The sequence below is a fragment of the Coregonus lavaretus genome (assembly GCF_964263955.1).
Source record: "Coregonus lavaretus genome assembly, chromosome: 5".
In the NCBI taxonomy this organism is placed as follows: Eukaryota; Metazoa; Chordata; class Actinopteri; order Salmoniformes; family Salmonidae; genus Coregonus; species Coregonus lavaretus.
Genome location: NC_139992.1, coordinates 22,980,684 through 23,005,651, shown reverse-complemented (window position 1 = coordinate 23,005,651; position 24,968 = coordinate 22,980,684). Strand labels below are relative to the sequence as shown.

Genomic DNA, 24,968 nt, shown 5'->3' with positions numbered 1-24,968 from the left:
TGTGTGTGTCTCTGACTCCGTACCGATCCTGCGTCTCTGATCCAACTCCGCTATGGGAAATGATCATACAGGAGAGAGGGCTTGGCATGTTTTAGCTGTGACATCACTGTCCTACACAAATACACACCCTCTCCTCTCTAGCCAAGTCCCTGTCACCAGCCATATCAGAGTGATGCTTGACCTCCCCTTCTGACTTTGAAGTGGTCTCTCTACCACAATGTCCTGCCTAGTGAATCTATCCAAGAAAGAAGACGAGTACATTTACATTTTAGTCATTTAGCAGACGCTCTTATCCAGAGCGACTTACAGTTAGTGAGTGCATACATTTTCATACTGGCCCCCCGTGGGAAACGAACCCACAACCCTGGCATTGCAAGCGCCATACTCTACCAACTGAGCTACAGGGGACTAGCCAGATCAGCATTGTACATCAGGACGCACAACTCCAACGCGTTTCAACTTCTAGAGTCTTCCTCGGTCAGCGTTGTGTCTCTAGAGATAGACGTGGGGACAAGTAAAGGTCACATGACAGGAAAATAAACTACACTACCGGTCAAAAGTTTTAGAACACCTACTCAAGTAAGGGTTTTTCTTTATTTTTACTATTTTCTACATTGTAGAATAATAGTGAAGACATCAAAACTATGAAATAACACATGGAATCATGTAGCAACCAAAAAGGTGTTAAACATATCAAAATATATTTTATATTTGAGATTCTTCAAATAGCACCCTTTGCCTTGATGACAGCTTTGCACACGCTTGGCATTCTCTCAACCAGCTTCATGAGGTAGTCACCTGGAATGTATTTCAATTAACAGGTGTGCCTTCTTAAAAGTTAATTTGTGGAAAGTATTTCCTTCTTAATGCGTTTGAGCCAATCAGTTGTGTTGTGACAAGGTAGGGGGGTATACAGACAATAGCCCTATTTGGAGCTGTGAGGGGAACGGCACCTCCGTACCTTCAGGCTCTGATCAGTCCCTACACCCAAACGAGGGCATTGCGTTCATCCACCTCTGGCCTGCTGGCTCCCCTACCTCTGCTGAAGCACAGTTCCCGCTCAGCCCAGTCAAAACTGTTCGCTGCTCTGGCACCCCAATGGTGGAACAAGCTCCCTCACGACGCCAGGACAGCGGAGTCACTCACCACCTTCCGGAGACATTTGAAACCCCACCTCTTTAAGGAACACCTGGGATAGGATAAAGTAATCCTTCTAACCCCCCCCTTACCCGTCGCTCTGGATAAGAGCGTCTGCTAAATGACGTAAATGTAAATGTAAAAGACCAAGTCCATATTGTGGCAAGAACAGCTCAAATAAGCAAAGAGAAACGACAGTCCATCATTGCTTTAAGACATGAAGGTCAGTTAATGCGGAAAATGTCAAGAACCTCAAGTGCAGTCGCAAAAACCATCAAGCGCTATGATGAAACTGGCTCTCATGAGGACCGCCACAGGAATGGAAGACCCAGAGTTACCTCTGCTGCAGAGGATAAGTTCATTAGAGTTACCAGCCTCAGAAATTGCAGCCCAAATAAAGTTCAAGTAACAGACACATCTCAACATCAACTGTTCAGAGGAGACTATGTGAATCAGCCCTTCATTGTCGAATTGCTGCAAAGAAACCACTACTAAAGGACACCAATAAGAAGCAGAGACTCGCTTGGGCCAAGAAACACGAGCAATGGACATTAGACCGATGCTGGAGAAAGTGGGCTGCTAGAGGGTAGTTCTCATCCTTGCGTCTAATAGAGCTTTTGTGTTCTTTGATCCTATCCACCAGAGAAACTATCCACCAGAGAGGCTCCATACCTCAGAGGGATAGTACAGCTGGATCATACTGTATATGTCCTCACTATGCTGGAATGATACTGTATATGTCCTCACTATGCTGGAATTATACTGTATATGTCCTCACTATGCTGGAATGATACTGTATATGTCCTCACTATGCTGGAGTGATACTGTATATGTCCTCACTATGCTGGAATGATACTGTATATGTCCTCACTATGCTGGAGTGATACTGTATATGTCCTCACTATGCTGGAGTGATACTGTGTATGTCCTCACTATGCTGGAATGATACTGTATATGTCCTCACTATGCTGGAATGATACTGTATATATCACGTTTCAGGAGAAGACCCTGATGCAGACAGTGTTGAAGTAACAAAAGTTTATTACAAAAAAAACGGGGGGCAGGCAAAGGACAGGTCAAGGGCAGGCAGAGGTCAGTAATCCAGATCAGAGTCCAAAAGGTACAGAACGGCAGGAAGGCTCAGGGTCAGGGCAGGCAGAATGGTCAAAACCGGGAAAACTTGAAAACAGGAACTTGAAAAAGACCGGTGCAAGGGGAAAACCGCTGGTAGGCTTGATGAAACAAAACGAACTGGCAACAGACAAACAGAGAACACAGGTATAAATACACTGGGGATAATGGGGAAGATGGGCGACACCTGGAGGGGGTGGAGACAATCAGACAGGTGAAACAGATCAGGGTGTGACAGTATATGTCCTCACTATGCTGGAATGATAATTGGTCAGCTCTGATGAGTGTCATAGTGCTTTATATGATATGGAAAGGAGAACGGTAGCTCCTGTGTAGCTCAGTTGGTAGAGCATGGTGCTTGCAACGCCAGGGTTGTGGGTCCGATTCCTACGGGGGGCCAGTATGAAAAAATGTATGCACTCACTTACTGTAAGTCGCTCTGGATAAGAGCGTCTGCTAAATGACTAAAATATAAATGTAAGGGGCATTTATAGACTGTGGCCAATGTAGTCAAGCTTCAATTAGTCATTGTTATCTTAATGAGGGAAATGGTTACCAAGAAATACATATGACTGCACATGCTTATAATGGCCTAATTTGTGTGGTTATGAAATTAGGCAAGAATTTCTGACTGGTGTAGTCCAAATGAAATAAATGATAACAGTTATTCTGATTGAAAGTCATCAATAATAGATCGTAGCCTCAGGTCCTTGGTGTCAGTGTGTGTGTGTTATTAACCCTCTGTGTGTGTTTTTTAGGTGAATTTGGGGAGGTGTGCAGCGGTCGTCTGCGTCTGCCCAGTAAGAAGGAGATCTGTGTGGCAATCAAGACGCTGAAGGCAGGATACACCGACAAACAGAGGCGGGACTTCCTGTCCGAGGCGTCAATCATGGGACAGTTTGACCATCCAAATATCATCAGGCTGGAGGGAGTGGTCACCAGGAGTACGTACAGACCATATCTTACTATACAATCAAAATGAGAGAAAAAAATAACATATCACTCATTAAATATTGGCGTGACATTTATGTATGTATGAAGTATGCTATGCCTGGCCAGAGGGAGCCTAAAGAATCCTGCCCAGAAAACAACCTTGGACAGAATGTGTTGTTAGTTATACACTGAACAATGCTATGAAACTGGCCAACACCTTTACAAGAGAAGCCATTTTTATTGAGTTCTATTGGCTTGAATCTCACCCTCCCTCCTGAGGCTCCTTAACACAGCTATTCTCACACACTCACACATTCTCAGCCTCTTAAAGGTAATTACTTGAAAAACTGTGAAATAATTACTTTGACCTCTGGTCCACAATCAGAGTCAGTCTCCACATCACAGCGCTCTCCGCCTGTTAACTCACTCTGGCCTGGTGCATGCACGTACGTACACACACACACACACACACACACACACACACACACACACATTATACTGCAATTTTGGCCATGTCGTTATACTGAAGAGTTAAACCTATAAAATATCTCCCTCTGATCGCTCTACAGCAGATGAACTGATCAGTTTAAAGGAACAAGCAGGCTTGTAAAACTCACAGTAAAACTTTACAGAGGTTAGCCAGCTCTGGTCAACTTGACCAGCAGGCCAGAACAGATCTGTTTTAATAATGTTTCATATCCAGTTGTAGCCCAGCCACGGAATTCTGAATCATGATATACTGTAGTTGAAAATAATTATACGATAGGGTTGGACGCTATGGGCCAAAAATCGAATTGCGTTTTTTTTAACCAAATATTGTGAATGCGAATTGACTTGTGATATACAAAACACTGAACTGTGGAAATAGAAATATAATGATTTAAAAGCAACGTGGAAAGCAGCATCGTTCTTCTTTGGAACAATCCGTTGACTGCATTTGAACAGCTGCAAGAGTAGAGAGGGAGAGAGATGACAAATGGAGAGACGACAAACGGAGTAAACTATAAAAATGGACGTTACACTCAGTGGCAATTCAAAAAATTGCATGCGATATATACTGAGTGTACAAAACATTAGGAACACCTGCTCTTTTCATGACATAGACTGACCAGGTGAATCCAGGTGAAAGCAATAATCCCTTGTTGAGGTCACTTGTTAAATCAACTTCAAACAGTGTAGATGAAGGGGAGTAAAATGATTTTTAAGCCTTGTGACAATTGAGACATGGATTGTGTATGTGTGCCATTCAGAGGGTGAATGGGCAAGACAAAATATGTATGTGCTTTTGAACGGGGTATGGTAGTAGGTGCCAGGCGCACCAGTTTGAATGTGTCAAGAACAGTAACGCTGCAGGGTTTTTCACGCTTAACAGTTTCTTGTGTGTATCAAGAATGGTCCACCACCCAAAGGACATCCAGCCAACTTGACTCAACTGTGGGAAACATTGGAGTCAGCATGGGCCAGCATCCCTGTGGAATGCTTTCGACACCTTGTAGAGTCCATGTCCCGACGAATTGAGACTGTTCTGAGGGCAAAAGGGGGTACAAACTCAAAATTAGGAAGGTGTTCCTAATGTTTTGTACATTCAGTGTAGATCTCTGTGATATGGATATTGCACATGTCAATATTGGGATTTCAATGTGAATTAGATTAATTATGCAGCCCTATTATACGATATATTTAATGATATGTAAAAAAAAAAAAAAAATAAACGGTTTACTTGGTTGCCTAGAAGAAGTTCTACTGAAGTTCTTAATATCCATAATGCTTATGATATGGTTCTTGCACATATTTTCTCTAAATTGTTTTTGGCCATGGAATCTAAGTTCTCCTGAAAAACAGACTAAAAGCTAGAAAAGGAAATCCTGTGTATTCTAGTTGACAGTTTAGATAAAGCCACTGTGCTGTGTGAAAACTGATGTCTCCCAGCATTATGACAGGACCAGTTACTCAGCAAAGTCAGTGAAAACCCACTCAGTTTCCCATTCATCTGGCTGTAAATATAATCTGGAGAGGAATGTCTCATCATTATTCTATTTGTCTAATAAATATTCCATCACTCTGACTATTAAAGTCCTGATGGTGAATAATGCCAGAGTTAATTGCAAATGTTTCTTTCTGTTTCTTTCTGTTTTTAGGATAGAATGATGGGAAAACATAGTAACGTGTGTGTGTGTGTGTGTGTGTCTGCGTGTTGGAGGGGTACTCTATGATTGAGAGCAGGCTCTTAGATCCTGTCTGTGCTCTAGGGTGATTTATTAACCCAGTCCTGTTCATTCTTAATAATCCAGAGACTTTCACACCTCATTAGGCTTGCTGCTGCTTTTGGCTGCACCGCACACACACACACACACACACACACACACATACGCATGCATTGCATGCACATACAGTACGCACAAACACACCAGGGTTTCCATTAGCCGGTAATAGCCAGCTTTTGGGCGATAAAAAAATTGCCACTGGCCAATTGTAAGGGAGAAGAAGAAAAAATCCCATTGCGAAATAAAGCTTTTTAGCCTATTCATTAATAGAAATACCAGTCGATGTAAATACAGTGGGGGAAAAAAGTATTTAGTCAGCCACCAATTGTGCATGTTCTCCCACTTAAAAAGATGAGAGAGGCCTGTAATTTTCATCATAGGTACACGTCAACTATGACAGACATATTGAGAAAAAAAGTCCAGAAAATCACATTGTAGGATTTTTAATGAATTTATTTGCAAATTATGGTGGAAAAAAAGTATTTGGTCACCTACAAACAAGCAAGATTTCTGTCTCTCACAGACCTGTAACTTCTTCTTTAAGAGGCTCCTCTGTCCTCCACTCGTTACCTGTATTAATGGCACCTGTTTGAACTTGTTATCAGTATAAAAGACACCTGTCCACAACCTCAAACAGTCACACTCCAAACTCCACTATGGCCAAGACCAAAGAGCTGTCAAAGGACACCAGAAACAAAATTGTAGACCTGCACCAGGCTGGGAAGACTGAATCTGCAATAGGTAAGCAGCTTGGTTTGAAGAAATCAACTGTGGGAGCAATTATTAGGAAATGGAAGACATACAAGACCACTGATAATCTCCCTCGATCTGGGGCTCCACGTAAGATCTCACCCCGTGGGGTCAAAATGATCACAAGAATGGTGAGCAGAAATCCCAGAACCACACGGGGGGACCTAGTGAATGTCCTGCAGAGAGCTGGGACCAAAGTAACAAAGCCTACCATCAGTAACACACTACGCCGCCAGGGACTCAAATCCTGCAGTGCCAGACGTGTCCCCCTGCTTAAGCCAGTACATGTCCAGGCCCGTCTGAAGATTGCTAGAGTGCATTTGGATGATCCAGAAGAGGATTGGGAGAATGTCATATGGTCAGATGAAACCAAAATATAACTTTTTGGTAAAAACTCAACTCGTCGTGTTTGGAGGACAAAGAATGCTGAGTTGCATCCAAAGAACACCATACCTACTGTGAAGCATGGGGGTGGAAACATCATGCTTTGGGGCTGTTTTTCTGCAAAGGGACCAGGACGACTGATCCGTGTAAAGGAAAGAATGAATGGGGCCATGTATCGTGAGATTTTGAGTGAAAACCTCCTTCCATCAGCAAGGGCATTGAAGATGAAACGTGGCTGGGTCTTTCAGCATGACAATGATCCCAAACACACCGCCCGGGCAATGAAGGAGTGGCTTCGTAAGAAGCATTTCAAGGTCCTGGAGTGGCCTAGCCAGTCTCCAGATCTCAACCCCATAGAAAATCTTTGGAGGGAGTTGAAAGTCCGTGTCGCCCAGCGACAGCCCCAAAACATCACTGCTCTAGAGGAGATCTGCATGGAGGAATGGGCCAAAATACCAGCAACAGTGTGTGAAAACCTTGTGAAGACTTACAGAAAACAAAGGGTATATAACAAAGTATTGAGAAACTTTTGTTATTGACCAAATACTTATTTTCCACCATAATTTGCAAATAAATTCATTAAAAATCCTACAATGTGATTTTCTGGATTTTTTTCCCTAATTTTGTCTGTCATAGTTGACGTGTACCTATGATGAAAATTATAGTCCTCTCTCATCTTTTTAAGTGGGAGAACTTGCACAATTGGTGGCTGACTAAATACTTTTTTCCCCCACTGTACATTTGACTGGTCATGCTTATCGGTCTATGGCATAATTTAGTGGAATTAAATTGGCGCGTGTGTACAGTATATTCATTATATATCTTATTTATCACAAGTGTACAGACAGATACAGAGCCTTTGAGCCAGACAGCATCTCAAACAGCAAATTAACGTTTTACTACATATTATGAGGCATGTCTTACCTTGCTTCAAAGTAGCCATGCCAAAATCAGACCATATTCGTGGAGGCGATTATTTTATATAAACTTTCTTTCATTGTCCAGTAGCCAAAGGCACAATCCTAGTCATATTAGCAACCCATACTAGTTGTTGCATATTAGATCTCCCGTCTTTCTACATTTCTAACGGATATTTTCATCTCTGTCACATGAAACCGCTCACATGTGCGGTGAGCTTTTGACAACAGTGTTTTCCTCTAATTGCATTACGTAACGAACATTCACGCATAGCCTGCTGCCTTGTGCGTATTGCTGCCCTTATAATGTGAAGAAATAATAGTTTATCAACATTTTCAGCTAAATGTTCTGATCTGTTGCATCAGACTCATTGCTTTTGAAAAAAAATTATGTAGCCTAGGCCTACTGGTTGTATGAATTTGGGATCCATCGTCCCACAACTGTCCCAGAGTCTGTTTGGAATAGGCTATTTCTTTCTCGACAAGCTGACCAATAGAATAGGTAAACTTTTCTACTATGGGGGATAGTAGATTGGTATAGGCTAGGAATTCTGCTGTTCATTACTCGTCTTGTTGGCTGAGGAAAGTAAATGTGGACAATTATTCTAACATCTTCAAAGTGCGCATCAGAATTCGGTAAGAAGGACTGCACATTGTTGCATCCTCAACTTGCATGTTCTGTTAATATGAATTTCCGTAATCAAAATGAGATTTCTGTCATTCTGAGCACCGTGGGTGGACGCCCTAATCAGGTTACGTACCCAATGTATATGGGTCCGGTCAATTTCTCAAATGTCTGGTAAATTAAAATGCTGCCGGTCAAATGTCCGGAGCCACATTTTCCTAACGGAAGCACTGACACAGACACACGTGCGCACACACACACACAGAGAGGGGAGCAGAGGAGAGGATAAAAAGCGGAGGAGGTTTAGGGAATCTGTTTTATCTGAAACTATAAAGGCTGTCCTGTGAGGTGAATGGGCCAATCCATCACGACTTTCTATAGAGGGGGGTGTTGGGCCAATCCATCAGGGTCTTTTAGAGGGGGTGGTTTAACGATGTCTACGACTGTGTTTGGACCAGCAGTCTTTCTTATGTGAATGGAAGGTGCTGTTACTGTCTAGACGAGTTACAGGTTGGACTGTCAGTTAGTCAGCCCCTTATCACTACACTGTAAAAGCTAGACCTAGTGCTTGAGATGTAATGAAAAAGGTGTCTGCACTCACTTTAATTTTACAGTTCCAGGGTTTGTAATTTATGAGACTGTATTCTATAAGATGTGCTGGTACTCAAGCAGTAGAAAATGAAAGGTGCTGGTTGTGGTAAGGTTCAACCACTGCTCTGACCAAACCTAGTCTTGTTTTACTCACCATTAAATTGCAAGCAGTTTGTGAGGGAGCCAGTTTTATTAATTGAAGTTTATTTTTCCAACAAGGGTTATAAATGTGTTTCTTTTTACAGCAGGTTCCATCATCCCCTTCCTCTGACAGATCTGAAAATGAGTTCTGCGTTGCCAGATGTGGAGTTTTACTTTGATACATTTACAACGTGCGTGACAGAGAGAGGGAGAGGGGGATGGAGGGAGATGGCGAGAGGGATGGGGAGGGTGCGGGAGAGCGATAGATAGAGAGAGACAAAGCAAAAGAGAGAGCGAGGGAGTGAGGGATGAAAGGGTGAAGAGGGAGAACACATATCCATCTGACACAAACCTGTCGTAACACCAGTGCTGTTCATTTGACTACAGCTGATTTAAAGTCATTTTCCCCCTCATTTCTATCTGTTCTAAACCTGATCGGCTCTGGTCTGGTCTGCTCTGGTCTGGTCTGCTCTGGTCAGCTCTGATCGGCTCTGGTCTGGTCTGCTCTGGTCTGGTCTGCTCTGGTCTGGTCTGCTCTAGTCTAGTGAACCAGGACCAGATGATAACACTACCGATTTATAGTAACTCTCTGCTGATGCTGGAATAAAGATGTCCCACTCTGACAGGTGACCCAGAGGACCTATACACTCAGCCCTGCATGGTCCCTTTCATCCTGCCTGGAGGAAGCACTGCTGATCCCTGTGTGTGTGTGTGTGTGTGTGTGTGTGTGTGTGTGGTGTGTGTGCGTGCATGTGTTTTGCCAAATCTGAATAATTCTCTAACCTGTTAGTTTCTCTCTTCTCTCCAGGTAAACCTGTGATGATAGTGACTGAATACATGGAGAATGGATCCTTGGACAGCTTTCTGAAAGTGAGTCTAAAATATTACACAACTAAATTAGTTATCTTCACATTACCTTCATGCTTTCCACACCGGCCTATGGAGTTATCCCATGCATACCACTTTAGCTAACCAGAAACTCTGGCTTACTGAAATTAGCCGAAGCAAAACATCAAACCAACGTCAGAACAACATTAAATCAACATGACCAGACAGGAGTGTGTGTGAGTGTGTGTGTGTGTGTGTGTGAAGGTCCCGTTTTAGCAGTTTTCCACATGTGCCTGTGTGTCTGCACAGCATCGCTTCAGATTGAAAATGGAGTAATTGCAACCTTCTCCAGCTATTTCCTCTGGTTGTAGAGTGGCCTGGCTTTTATCACTGGGAACTGTCATACAACACACACACACACACACACACACACACACACACACACACACACACACACACACACACACACACACACACACACACAGTCATCCTGCTCCTCCACATCACATTACTGTACCTCATGTTTGTGTTATGACTATATGACTGTAGCAGCTTTGATCCGACTCCGCCTGTCTCTACCAGGTAGTCTGGCCTTTATATAGTGCCCTGGAAAACACCATCTATTTGGTCAAAGACTATGGCATGGTGTTGTCAAGCCTATTTGGTTGTGAGATGAGGATTGTACAATTCACCTTGAAATGGGCAAGTTAATGTCAGAGGTGATCTAAAGGGTTAATGTAATTGGTTTGGATATTGTAATATGAATGTTCCGCTGTAGTTTTTTAAAACAGAAAGGTCATATTCATTCTGTTTTTCAACCCAGTCACATCTGTTTTTAGAGGTATGACATTCCACCTGTGACTGATTCTATCTCTGTCTCTCTCTGTCTCTCTCTTTCTCTCTCTTTTGCTCTCTTTCTCTCCCTCTCCATCCTCTCTCCCTCCTCTCTTTTCACCCCCTCTTCCTCCTCTGCCTCCCCCTTGTAGAAACACGATGCCCAGTTTACTGGTATCCAGTTGGTGGGCATGCTGCGTGGCATCGTGTCAGGCATGAAGTACCTGTCTGACATGGGCTACGTCCACAGAGACCTGGCCGCCCGTAACATCCTGGTGAACAGCAACCTGGTGTGTAAGGTGTCTGACTTCGGCCTGTCCAGAGTCCTGGAGGACGACCCCGAGGCTGCTTACACCACACGGGTAAGACATGGTGGTCGGGTTTATCAATGACATCAGATGGGTGTAAAAGTTGTTTCTGACAGAGGCATGATACTATGGGGTGGGAGTGTGCCTTGTAAGAACCACCTCTGTCCATAACTCTGGTGCCTAATAGTGAGTGGACACGTTGCTGTGGACAGAGAGAAATGTTATCACTGTCAGACATAGCTGAGCTGACTGACCTCTGTCTCAGGTTTACACAGAAGGGCATTGTCTCCCTCTCTCTATCTCTCACTCCCTTCTTTCTGTCGATCTATCTCCCCCTCGCCAGCCCTCGCAGTGAATACATGCTGTCCATGAGACAAATCACCTCATATGTCACACACACACACACACACACACACACACACACACACACACATACACAAACTTCTGGCCTTGCAGCAGTGCAGAGCGAGGTAGCCAGTACATAAATAAAAGCTGGCCGAGATAACGCTAACATAAATTCACAACGGGCCTGTTTGTGTTCTCCTGAAGGATCATGGGAAAGGAATGACAAACATACCAGATAAGCAACATCAAGAGGCCTTTGACTGAGCCTAGTTTATCCAACCTATCACCATCTATATAACATACTGTGTGTGTGTGTGTGGTCACCTTGTGGCCTAACATTAGTATGCAGGGCTCTAAACTCTGTGTAATAACTGCTTCAGACCCCCATGTTAAATAAACACTCACAGAGCTATTACTTCACTCCCATAAACTCACTCCCTAAAATATGCTAATAGACTTCCCCTAGTGTGTCACTAGTAATAGAGCTGAGTTCCCATCCACTCTACAGCCACATTAATGTATCAGACCCAGCAGGACGTTCTCTCTCCCTCCCTCTTCTGTCAGACCACTCTGCTCTTCCGTGAGCCCCCTCCTGTCTGTCACTGTCTCACTGGTGTCATACTCTACTGTCATTATAGGTATAATCCTACTTCTCATGAGGCTGGCTGTGTTCATGTACACTCACCAGGGATTCAAGGGAGCAGAAGTAGTTTGTTTATTTGTGTGTGTGTGTGCATTCTTGTGTGTGTGTTTGCGTGCTTGCATGTGTGTGTGTGTGCATGTGTGTGTGCTCCTGCGTGTGTGTGAGTGAGGGCAGAAGTGGTTTGTTTTCTGAGGGCTGTGTGTTTAAAGAGAGCTGGCCAGGAGTTGTGTGACTTGGCCAGGAGGTCCGTTAGTGTTGGCTCCTCTGCTCTTTTCTCCGCTCTTTTCTTTTCCTCTCCTTTGTTGGCCTGATGCAGGCTAAGCCTTGAGTAAGTCCAGCAGCCCCCGGAGGGTAGACACAGAGCAGGAGAAACACAGGGTCAGCCTACAGGCTCCCTCTCTACCTCTCTTTCCTCCTCTCTCTACAGTTGCGAATGTATTCACCCCCTTGGCATTTTTCCTATTTTGTTGCCTTACAACCTGGAATTAAAATTGATTTTTTGGGGGTTTGTATCATTTGATTTACACAACATGCCTACCACTTTGAAGATACAAAATACATTTTTTTTGTGAAACAAACAAGAAATAAGACAAAAAAACAGAACACTTTAGCGTGCATAACCTTGTGCAGCAATTACATCTGCAAGTATCTTGGGGTATGTCTCTATAAGCTTGGCACATCTAGCCACTGGGATTTTTGCCCATTCTTCAAGGCAAAACTGCTCCAGCTCCTTCAAGTTGGATGGGTTCCGCTGGTGTACAACAATCTTTAAGTCATATCACAGATTCTCAATTCGATTGAGGTCTGGGCTTTGACTAGGCCATTCCAAGACATTTACATGTTACCCCTTAAACCACTCGAGTGTTGCTTTAGCAGTATGCTTAGGGTCATTGTCCTGCTGGAAGGTGAACCTCCGTCCCAGTCTCAAATCTCTGGAAGACTGAAACAGGTTTCCCTCAAAAATGTCCCTGTATTTAGCGCCATCCATCATTCCTTCAATTCTGACCAGTTTCCCAGTCCCTGCCAATGAAAAACATCATCTGACCAGATTACCTTCTTCCATATGTTTGGGGAGTCTCCCACATGCCTTTGGGTGAACACCAAACGTGTTTTTTTTTTTTTTTTCTTTAAGCAATGGCTTTTTTTCTGGCCACTCTTCCGTAAAGCCCAGCTCTGTGAAGTGTACGGCTTAAAGTGGTCCTATTGACATATACTCCAATCTCCGCTGTGGAGCTTTGCAGCTCCTTCAGGGTTATTTTTGGTCTCTTTGTTGCCTCTCTGATTAATGCCCTCCTTGCCTGGTCCGTGAGTTTTGGTGGGCGGCCCTCTCTTGGCAGGTTTTTTGTGGTGCCATATTCTTTCCATTTTTTATAATGGATTTAATGGTGCTCTGTGGGATGTTCAAAGTTTCTGATATTATTTTATAACCCATCCCTGATCTGTACTTCTCCTCTCCACAACTTTGTCCCTGACCTGTTTGGAGAACTCCTTGGTCTTCATGGTGCCACTTGCTTGGTGGTGCCCCTTGCTTAGTGGTGTTGCAGACTCTGGGGCCTTTCAGAACAGGTGTATATATACTGAGATCATGTGACACTTAGATTGCACACAGGTGGACTTTATTTAACTAATTATGTGACTTCTGAAGGTAATTGGTTGCACCAGATCTTATTTAGGGGCTTCATAACAAAGGGGGTGAACACATATGCATACATACATATCGCTTTAACTAGAGGAGGAGTTTGTGAATAAATTGAAATGTGATGACTGGGCATGGGTGTTGAAATACTTTCGTTGTGATTTCTCTCTCTCGCTCTCTCCCTCTCTCTCTCAATTCAATTTCAATTAATTTCAATTTCAATTTAAGGGGCTTTATTGGCATGGGAAACATGTGTTTACATTGCCAGAGCAAGTGAAATAGATTATAAACAAAAGTGAATGAAACAATAAAAAAATTAACAGTAAACATTACACTCACAAAAGTTCAAAAAGAATAAAGACATTTCAAGTGTCATTATGTATATATACAGTGTTGTAATGATGTGCAAATAGTTAAAGTACAAAAAGGAAAATAAATAAACATAAATATGGGTTGTATTTACAATGGTGTTTGTTCTTCACTGGTTGCCCTTTTCTTGTGGCAACAGGTCACAAATATTGCTGCTGTGATGGCACACTGTGGTATTTCATCCAATAGATATGGGAGTTTATCCAAATTGGATTTGTTTTCAAATTCTTTGTGGGTCTGTGTAATCTGAGGGAAGTATGTGTCTCTAATATGGTCATACATTTGGCAGGAAGTTAGGAAATGCAGCTCAGTTTCCACCTCATTTTGTGGGCAGTGTGCACATAGCCTGTCTTCTCTTTGAGAGCTTTCTCAATAGCAAGGCTATGCTCACTGAGTCTGTGCATAGTCAAAGATTTCCTTAATTTTGGGTCAGTCACGGTGGTCAGGTATTCTGCGACTGTGTAGTCTCTGTTTAGTGCCAAATAGCATTTTAGTTTGCTCTGTTTTTTTATAAACTCTTTCCAATGTGTCAAGTAATTATATTTTTGTTTTCTCATGATTTGGTTGGGTCTAATTGGGTTGCTGTCCTTGGGGCTCTGTGGGGTCTGTTTGATTTGTGAACAGAGCCCCAGGACCAGCTTGCTTATGGGACTCTTCTCCAGGTTCATCTCTCTGTGGACTTTTCCCACATAGGCATGTTGTGTAAATCAAATGATACAAACCCCCCAAAAATCAATTTTAATTCCAGGTTATATGACAACAAAATAGGAAAAATGCCAAGGGGGGTGGATACTTTTGCAAGCCACTGTATTGTGTACCCGGGACACAAGGATGCCCTCTATCGGGGCAGTTATATACACTAGCCATTGAGCCTTTTTTGGGCCTGCTACGCAGGAGACTGCAGGGAGTCTGTTGGACAGGCATGGGTGTGTTGACAGGCATAGCAGTGTCGGCGTATGCTGATGATGTTTCTGTGATGGTCAGGGATGGGCAGGATATGCAGGCACTAGAGACTAGTCTGAAGGTGTACGAGGGAGCTTTGTCAGCTAAGGTGAACTGGAGCAAGAGCAAAGCTCTGTTATGTGGGGCATGGAGGGATAGGGCCCCCCCTCTGCTTCCAGGGGGTTTGCAGTGGGGTTGTGAAGGGCTTAACATTTTGGGGGTGTATCTGTGCTCGGAGAGGTGGGTCAGGAAGAACTGGAAGGGGCTGTCACAGGCAGTGGTCTCAAGACTGGCCAGGTGGAGGTGGCTCCTGTCCCAAGTGTCATATAGAGGGAGGGTGCTGATAATCAACAACCTGGTGGCATCTTCCCTGTGGCATAAACTGGCTGTCCTCAACCCCCCCGCAGGGCTGCTCGCAGACCTGCAACGCAAGCTGGTAGATTTTTTCTGGTCGGGCCATCACTGGCTGAGGTGTATATGTCCGTACATGAAGGAGGACAAGGCCTGGTGGAACTGGAGAGCAGGGTGGTTGCATTCCTTGAGGCGGTGCAGAGACTGCTGTACCATACTGATGTCGGCTGGAGGGAACCAGCATGCGCGCTGCTGAGGAGAGCTGGCGGATTAGGGTTGGACCGGCAGCTATTCCTCATGAGGCTGGAGAGGCTGAGTACAGCAGTTCTCTCTGACTCTGCGGTACTGAGGGCCTGGCAGCTGCTAAGGCCCACACGAGAAGTGGGTGTGGAGCCTGGGCTGTGGGTGTGGGAGGAGCCTATCTTCCACAACTCAGCCATCCTTTTGAGATCGGTTCAGTTGGCCACCCTGCAGAGGCGACTGATGGCAGCGGGTTTACTAAGGCTGGGTGACCTGTGACTGCTGGGAGAGGAGGGGTAGAAAACCCCAGAAGTCCTGGCACAGCAAACAGGACTAACATCTCTTAGGCTGCTGGAGAGATTCCTGGGGGAAGTCCAGGAGGCACTGTCTGAGCCGGGAAGGGGGGTGTTTGAGCAGTCAAAGGGGAGGGGCCACCAATGTTTCCGCCAGAGACGGGACTGGCAAGGGGGTCTGGAGGACTTGTTAGATTTTAACACTCCGAGCCTGGGGGAGTTTGAGGGGGTGGGAGGTATAGCCCTCTGCAACCTCTGCATTAAGGTAACGAACATTAGGAGCCTAACAGGAGTGAAGGCTCATCAGTGGCAGGGGGTATGTGGGGCGGAGAGTATGGTGGGTTTTACATGGAGGGGTCTCTACAAACTCCCAGTACCAAAGAGGTCAGGGGACCTCCAGTGGAGGGTTCTACATGGAGCCCTGGCCACAAACAGCTGGTTGGCACGGGTTGACCTGGGAGTCGGACAGGGGTGTCCTTTCTGTGTCATGAGTGAAACTGTGATTCATGTGTTTTCTGTGTGCACCAGGTTAATTACATTTACATTTTAGTCATTTAGCAGACGCTCTTATCCAGAGCGACTTTGTCACGCCCTGACTCAGGGGACGCTTAAATGTTGAGTCAGGGTGTGTATATTCTTTGTTGTGCGTTTGTCTATGTTTAGGATCTAGTATGTCTAGTTCTATGTTGGCCGGTGTGGTTCCCAATCAGAGGCAGCTGTCGCTCGTTGTCTCTGATTGGGGACCATACTTAGGCAGCCTATTGGCACTAGTGGGTTGTGGGATTTTGTTCCGTGTAAGGTATGTTGTGTGTTCTACCTTGGACTTCACGTTTCATTTCGGTTATTGTTTTGTCGTGGTGTTTAATAGTTTAATAAACATGTACGCATATTACGCTACGCCTTGGTCTGTCCCGTCATTCAACGAACGTGACAGACTTACAGTTAGTGAGTGCATACATTTTTCATACTGGCCCCCCGTGGGAATCGAACCCACAACCCTGGCGTTGCAAGCGCCATGCTCTATCAACTGAGCTACAGGAGGCCAACTGAGCTACATTAATGCCATTGGGGGTGGAGTTTACTGTCGGGATGTTTATAATGGGGTACAGGTATTCAAATAAGGAGAAGGCCAAATGTGTGTTGTTAAATTTTCTGTTTGCTCATGCAAAGTTTGCTATTTGGCTAACAAGGAGGAACAGGGTCAAAGGTGGTGGGATAACAGACCTTTTACTATTATTTAATGGGATGGTCTCTGCGCGCCTTAGGGTGGAATTTGTGTGTGGTGTTGTTTTGTATCGTGGGGTAGAGGGCAGGGTGAGTATGCAGTACAGGATTTTTTTAAGGGGGGGGGGGTGAGGTTTTAATGAAATGAGAATGTATCATTAAAGACAGACAAAAATTAAAAGTCTCTCTCTCTCTCTCAGGGAGGTAAGATCCCTATCAGGTGGACAGCTCCAGAGGCCATCTCCTACAGGAAGTTCACCTCGGCCAGCGATGCCTGGAGCTACGGTATCGTGCTCTGGGAAGTGATGTCATACGGGGAGCGGCCTTACTGGGAGATGTCCAATCAGGACGTGAGTATGCAACCGTCGCCAGGGTGACCTAATGAACTTCCTGCTGAGAGAGGAAATTATGCGTAGAGGGGTCAGGTGGAAGAATGAGTCTGAAGCCTGAAGGTCTGATGGCCTGGACCAGAAATACATATACACACACACAGAAATACAGCATTGTCACCTGAGAGGGAGAGAGGGAGAGAGGGAGAGCTTCTATTCAGCACTGCCAGCTCTCCTCTATATATCTACCACCCACAGACACACTTTACTGTCTCCTCCTATGGACTGTCCTGCTGCACATCTAATTATCACCCCTATCTCCCTCTGTCTTTCTTTCTTTCTTTCTTTCTTTCTTTCTTTCTTTCTTTCTTTCTTTCTTTCTTTCTTTCTTTCTTTCTTTCTTTCTTTCTTTCTTTCTTTCTTTCTTTCTTTCTTTCTTTCTTTCTTTCTTTCTTTCTTTCTTTCTTTCTTTCCCTCCAGGTGATCAAAGCGGTGGATGAGGGCTACAGACTGCCTCCTCCTATGGATTGTCCTGCAGCTCTGTACCAGCTGATGTTGGACTGCTGGCAGAAGGAGAGGAACAACAGACCCAAGTTTGAACAGATCGTCAGCATCCTGGATAAACTCATACGCAACCCTGGGAGCCTGAAGATCACAGCCAACACCTCATCCCGGTACTATACACATCTACATTTAACCCTCAATCTCTCAACCCTGACCTCTGACCCCTGAATCCAACCCTGGCAGCCAACATCTCATCCTAGTACTATACAGATCTTAATTTAACATCTAGCTGTACTCAGTTGTATTAAAGTGTTAGACAAGGTGACGTCTTTCTCATCCATTCAACACCCACGCACCTGCCCCCCTAACTTACAACTGCTCTTCTCTGCTCCTCTCCCACGCACCTGCCCCCCTAACTTACAACTGCTCTTCTCTGCTCCTCTCCCACGCACCTGCCCCCCTAACTTACAACTGCTCTTCTCTGCTCCTCTCCCACGCACCTGGCTCAATATGGATGGACACCAGTCATATCCGTTCCCCACGCATCTCCCAAGGCATTATGGGTCACGGCACATCCTGCTCATTAGTGACAGCAGCGACAGGAAACACTGTCCTCCACCCTGGGACTCGTTTATACCTCCCTCGCTTTTAGTTTTTCTTTCTCTCGCTCTCTGTCACACGCTCCCCGCTCTGCTGGCCTATTACAATATTACTGATACTGTCTCTCCAGGCTCTGCTGTAGCCGGCCGCAACCGGGAGACCAATGGGGCGGCGCACAATTGGCCCAGCGTCGTCCAGGGTAGGGGAGGGAATGGCCGGCAGGGAGGTAGCTCAGTTGGTAGAGCATGGTGTTTGCAACGCCAGGGTTGTGGGTTCGATTCCCACGGGGGGCCAGTGTGAAAAAAAATAATACAAAAAATTATGTATGCACTAACTGTAAGTCGCTCTGGATAAGAGCGTCTGCTAAATGACGTAAATGTAATGTACCTCTGTCACACGCTCCCCCCTCTGCTGGCCTTTACAATATTACTGATACTGTCTCTACCTCTGTCACACGTTCACCCCTCTGCTGGCCTATTACAATATTACTGATACTGTCTCTACCTCTGTCACACGTTCACCCCTCTGCTGGCCTATTACAATATTACTGATACTGTCTCTACCTCTGTCACACGTTCACCCCTCTGCTGGCCTATTACAATATTACTGATACTGTCTCTACCTCTGTCACACGTTCACCCCTCTGCTGGCCTATTACAATATTACTGATACTGTCTCTACCTCTGTCACACGTTCACCCCTCTGCTGGCCTATTACAATATTACTGATACTGTCTCTACCTCTGTCACACGTTCACCCCTCTGCTGGCCTATTACAATATTACTGATACTGTCTCTACCTCTGTCACACGTTCACCCCTCTGCTGGCCTATTACAATATTACTGATACTATCTCTACCTCGCCGTCCAACCAAGGTGCAAGATGTTACTGGATCTATAAAAGATATAAACCACATATTGAATCTCTCAAGATATCAACCTGATATTGAAATAGCCTCATAGAAGGTGTTCATCCACTTCTGTGAATGTGTTATGTCATGACAGTGGTGTATAGGCCTGTAAGGGAGAGCTGTTTGTATTATGTGCAGAGGTCTACAGGGGAGAGCATTTATTTAGTATGGGCAGACCTCTATAGGGGAGTGTAGTATTATCTTTACAATGTTCTCAGCATGGGTCTGAACCTGTTTGTGTATGGACCCAGTTGGTAGTAACATGGGCCACACAGAGGCTGTCATAAACAAACACTTCCTGCTTCATGTGTGCACAGGATCTCACTCCAACACCAACTGAACCCGTGTAGTCACTGGTCAGGCCTCAGACTAGCATCAACAGCCACTCTCTCCCTCTTTCTCTCCCTAAACCCTCTTTCTCTCCTGTTTTTTCTATTTTCTCTCACTCATTCTCTCCATACAGCACATACTAATACACCTAATACTTTCATCTCTTTGTTTTGACCGCTGGGGAGGTCCAGGGGACTGAGGCGCTGGTGTAGAGTGGCCTTGGGCAGGCAGAGAGGGAGCAGGGAGGAGGGAGAGCTGGAGCTATAGCTGGAACAGGGGAGGGTTAGAGGGTGGGGAGGCGGTGGGGCATTGGGTTGGTGGAACAGACGGTCCTGGTATTATGGAGACGTCGGAACTCATAATGTTGACTAATGATTTGTTAAGAAAGTGAAAATGGGTCCCTGGGAGTTTGCATGTAATTTTCCTGATTGGCTTTTAACACTGGGCTGAGCGCCGGGCGAGAGAGGTGGGAGGGGGAAGGGGAGGCGATTTATGGGAGTGTTTGTTTGCGTGTGTGTGTGTGTGTGTTCGTGCACGTGTGTGTGCGCATGTGTGTGTGTGGTGCCGCACCGCAGGAGCAGCTGTGTTCGGGCTCACACACCTCATCTGTCTCTGGGCTGCCCTGGCTAATGGAGATCCCATCCCCCACAGGCCCAGATCAAAGCCTGGGGCCAGAGTGCACTGTCTGGGTGCCTGGGGGAGAGGGACCGTGGGGTTAGAGTACACTGTCTGGGGGCCTGGGGGAGAGGGACCTGGGGTTAGAGTACACTGTCTGGGGGCCTGGGGGAGAGGGACCTGGGGTTAGAGTACACTGTCTGGGGGCCTGGGGGAGAGGGACCTGGGGTTAGAGTTTGAGTCTGTGGGGTGGAAGTGAGAGAATCTTAGGGCAGGTGTACCCTAGCAGGCCAAGGGCGAGTGTCGAGAGGGCTTGAATACAGGGTGTCCGAGAGACGATAATTAATAATTAGTTTTTAATTGACCTACCTGGTAAAAGAAAGGTTAAGTAGAATTTCAAAAGGAGTAGTGAAAATAAGTGTTGAGAGAAAATAAGAGAGGGGTTTGGAGTTGGGGTTGATGAGTATGGGCTTAGTGGGGTACAGTAGCTATAGAGAGGGGTTTGGAGTTGGGGTTGATGAGTATGGGCTTAGGGGGGTACAGTAGCTATAGAGAGGGGTTTGGAGTTGGGGTTGATGAGTATGGGCTTAGGGGGGTACAGTAGCTATAGAGAGGGGTTTGGAGTTGGGGTTGATGAGTATGGGCTTAGGGGGGTACAGTAGCTATAGAGAGGGGTTTGGAGTTGGGGTTGATGAGTATGGGCTTAGGGGGGTACAGTAGCTATAGAGAGGGGTTTGGAGTTGGGGTTGATGAGTATGGGCTTAGGGGGGTACAGTAGCTATAGAGAGGGGTTTGGAGTTGGGGTTGATGAGTATGGGCTTAGTGGGGTACAGTAGCTATAGAGAGGGGTTTGGAGTTGGGGTTGATGAGTATGGGCTTAGGGGGGTACAGTAGCTATAGAGAGGGGTTTGGAGTTGGGGTTGATGAGTATGGGCTTAGGGGGGTACAGTAGCTATAGAGAGGGGTTTGGAGTTGGGGTTGATGAGTATGGGCTTAGGAGGGTACAGTAGCTATAGAGAGGGGTTTGGAGTTGGGGTTGATGAGTATGGGCTTAGTGGGGTACAGTAGCTATAGAGAGGGGTTTGGAGTTGGGGTTGATGAGTATGGGCTTAGTGGGGTACAGTAGCTATAGAGAGGGGTTTGGAGTTGGGGTTGATGAGTATGGGCTTAGTGGGGTACAGTAGCTATAGAGAGGGGTTTGGAGTTGGGGTTGATGGGTATGGGCTTAGTGGGATACAGTAGCTATAGAGAGGGGTTTGGAGTTGGGGTTGATGAGTATGGGCTTAGGGGGGTACAGTAGCTATAGAGAGGGGTTTGGAGTTGGGGTTGATGAGTATGGGCTTAGTGGGGTACAGTAGCTATAGAGAGGGGTTTGGAGTTGGGGTTGATGAGTATGGGCTTAGTGGGGTACAGTAGCTATAGAGAGGGGTTTGGAGTTGGGGTTGATGAGTATGGGCTTAGGGGGGTACAGTAGCTATAGAGAGGGGTTTGGAGTTGGGGTTGATGAGTATGGGCTTAGGGGGGTACAGTAGCTATAGAGAGGGGTTTGGAGTTGGGGTTGATGAGTATGGGCTTAGTGGGGTACAGTAGCTATAGAGAGGGGTTTGGAGTTGGGGTTGATGAGTATGGGCTTAGTGGGGTACAGTAGCTATAGAGAGGGGTTTGGAGTTGGGGTTGATGAGTATGGGCTTAGGGGGGTACAATTGCTATAGAGAGGGGTTTGGAGTTGTGGTTGATTAGTATGGGCTTAGTGGGGTACAGTAGCTATAGAGAGGGGTTTGGAGTTGGGGTTGATGAGTATGGGCTTAGTGGGGTACAGTAGCTATAGAGAGGGGTTTGGAGTTGGGGTTGATGAGTATGGGCTTAGTGGGGTACAGTAGCTATAGAGAGGGGTTTGGAGTTGGGGTTGATGAGTATGGGCTTAGGGGGGTACAGTAGCTATAGAGAGGGGTTTGGAGTTGGGGTTGATGAGTATGGGCTTAGTGGGGTACAGTAGCTATAGAGAGGGGTTTGGAGTTGGGGTTGATGAGTATGGGCTTAGGGGGGTACAGTAGCTATAGAGAGGGGTTTGGAGTTGGGGTTGATGAGTATGGGCTTAGGGGGGTACAGTAGCTATAGAGAGGGGTTTGGAGTTGGGGTTGATGAGTATGGGCTTAGTGGGGTACAGTAGCTATAGAGAGGGGTTTGGAGTTGGGGTTGATGAGTATGGGCTTAGGAGGGTACAGTAGCTATAGAGAGGGGTTTGGAGTTGGGGTTGATGAGTATGGGCTTAGTGGGGTACAGTAGCTATAGAGAGGGGTTTGGAGTTGGGGTTGATGAGTATGGGCTTAGTGGGGTACAGTAGCTATAGAGAGGGGTTTGGAGTTGGGGTTGATGAGTATGGGCTTAGTGGGGTACAGTAGCTATAGAGAGGGGTTTGGAGTTGGGGTTGATGGGTATGGGCTTAGTGGGATACAGTAGCTATAGAGAGGGGTTTGGAGTTGGGGTTGATGAGTATGGGCTTAGGGGGGTACAGTAGCTATAGAGAGGGGTTTGGAGTTGGGGTTGATGAGTATGGGCTTAGTGGGGTACAGTAGCTATAGAGAGGGGTTTGGAGTTGGGGTTGATGAGTATGGGCTTAGTGGGGTACAGTAGCTATAGAGAGGGGTTTGGAGTTGGGGTTGATGAGTATGGGCTTAGGGGGGTACAGTAGCTATAGAGAGGGGTTTGGAGTTGGGGTTGATGAGTATGGGCTTAGGGGGGTACAGTAGCTATAGAGAGGGGTTTGGAGTTGGGGTTGATGAGTATGGGCTTAGTGGGGTACAGTAGCTATAGAGAGAGGTTTGGAGTTGGGGTTGATGAGTATGGGCTTAGTGGGGTACAGTAGCTATAGAGAGGGGTTTGGAGTTGGGGTTGATGAGTATGGGCTTAGGGGGGTACAGTTGCTATAGAGAGGGGTTTGGAGTTGTGGTTGATTAGTATGGGCTTAGTGGGGTACAGTAGCTATAGAGAGGGGTTTGGAGTTGGGGTTGATGAGTATGGGCTTAGTGGGGTACAGTAGCTATAGAGAGGGGTTTGGAGTTGGGGTTGATGAGTATGGGCTTAGTGGGGTACAGTAGCTATAGAGAGGGGTTTGGAGTTGGGGTTGATGAGTATGGGCTTAGGGGGGTACAGTAGCTATAGAGAGGGGTTTGGAGTTGGGGTTGATGAGTATGGGCTTAGTGGGGTACAGTAGCTATAGAGAGGGGTTTGGAGTTGGGGTTGATGAGTATGGGCTTAGGGGGGTACAGTAGCTATAGAGAGGGGTTTGGAGTTGGGGTTGATGAGTATGGGCTTAGGGGGGTACAGTAGCTATAGAGAGGGGTTTGGAGTTGGGGTTGATGAGTATGGGCTTAGTGGGGTACAGTAGCTATAGAGAGGGGTTTGGAGTTGGGGTTGATGAGTATGGGCTTAGGGGGGTACAGTAGCTATAGAGAGGGGCAAATGGGGAAAGGGTGGTGTGAGAAAAAGGGATGAGTGAAGAGTGGGAAAGGCAGATGGCCAGATGGATGGAGGGAGGGGTGGAGGGGTGGAGGGTAGACTCTGGGAGAGACCCAGCAGAGCCATTTCAGTTCCCCTCACAGTGAGAGCTGCATTCCTCTCTGCTCCTCTCCTCTCCTTCACCAAGCTGCCCAGATGTCAACTTCTCCCCCTCTCCGCCTCCTCCTCATCGCCCTCTCCTCCTCTTTTTATCCTTCTCCCCCCCTCTCCATCTCTCCCTCTGCTCCCCTGAGAGCCCTAAAAACATGATACTACACAGCAGTGGAAAAGAGAAAATGAAAAGAAACAGACAGAGATAAAGACAGGGACAAAGACAGGGACAAAGACAGGGACAAAGACAGGGACGGTGGTATTGTACTTTTCTTTCTCACCTCCTGAATCTTTTTCCATCATGTGGAGAATTCTCCTGTTTCTGAATCCTGTCTCTGTAAGATGTGATGATGCGCACACAGGGGTTTAAGATACCAACTCCTCTCCCTGACAGCTAGCATGTTATTTTACTTCCCTCTCATCCTCTCTCATCCCTCGTTCTCTCTGCCTGTTGGTCCGCCGTGAGACTTCACCAAGCACAGTTCAAAATAAATAATAAAGTAAACAAACAGAATCCCACAGAGGGAAGACAAGGTCATCTGTAGTTTACCTCTACACTGACACGTTGACTGCTCTGGAGGCAGGGGAAAGAACTTTACAGATCAATAGTCTCCTCATTCATGCCTGGATGGCGTAATCAGGGAGCTGTGTGGGTGAGTGAGAGAGGGAGAGAGAGATGAGAAGGAGAGGCTCCTTCTTTTCCTCCTCCCCTCCCTCTATCCCTTTCTCCTCTCTTCCCTCCTCTCCTCCTAGTCGGCTCTCAGCTGTCAGACAGACCTCTGATGATCAGGAAGACATCCAATCACACACCAGTCTCTTAGCTCTCCCTTTCCTTGCCACTTCTTTCTCTATCCTCTTCCGTCCGTTCTTGTTCTCGCTCAGACATGGTCTTGCTGTCCCTGTGGTGAGCTGTCAGAAATCGTCTACGGGATATTGTTGACTGCTTTGTTAACTTGGCGTGGAACAAACATATTCTGGAAGCATAAGTCTAGTAGTCCCATAAGCAGTAGCTCTTACCTGTCCCATCCCCCTAGAGGTAGCATACTGTACGTCAGTCTCCCACGCTGGGTAATAGAGATAACACACAAACCTCCAAACCACCCCAAATACACAGTGTTACCTGCTGTGATATAAAAGTCTGTCATTAGCCAAGACTCTAAACCTCTCCACCACCCAAAACACTCA

The 24,968-nt window shown here is 46.1% G+C and overlaps 1 protein-coding gene across 1 annotated transcript in view; it reads left to right on the top strand.

The window, feature by feature from the left end:
* LOC311129195 (ephrin type-A receptor 3-like) overlaps positions 1-24,968 on the top strand; it is a 77,754-nt gene that overhangs the window by 44,494 nt on the left and 8,292 nt on the right. Inside the window, exons 4-8 of the mRNA XM_084161506.1 lie at positions 3,027-3,212; positions 9,682-9,743; positions 10,688-10,897; positions 17,087-17,236; positions 17,696-17,889. Of these exons, the coding sequence (XP_084017632.1) occupies positions 3,027-3,212; positions 9,682-9,743; positions 10,688-10,897; positions 17,087-17,236; positions 17,696-17,889 (802 nt within the window). The remainder of the gene's footprint in view (positions 1-3,026; positions 3,213-9,681; positions 9,744-10,687; positions 10,898-17,086; positions 17,237-17,695; positions 17,890-24,968) is intronic.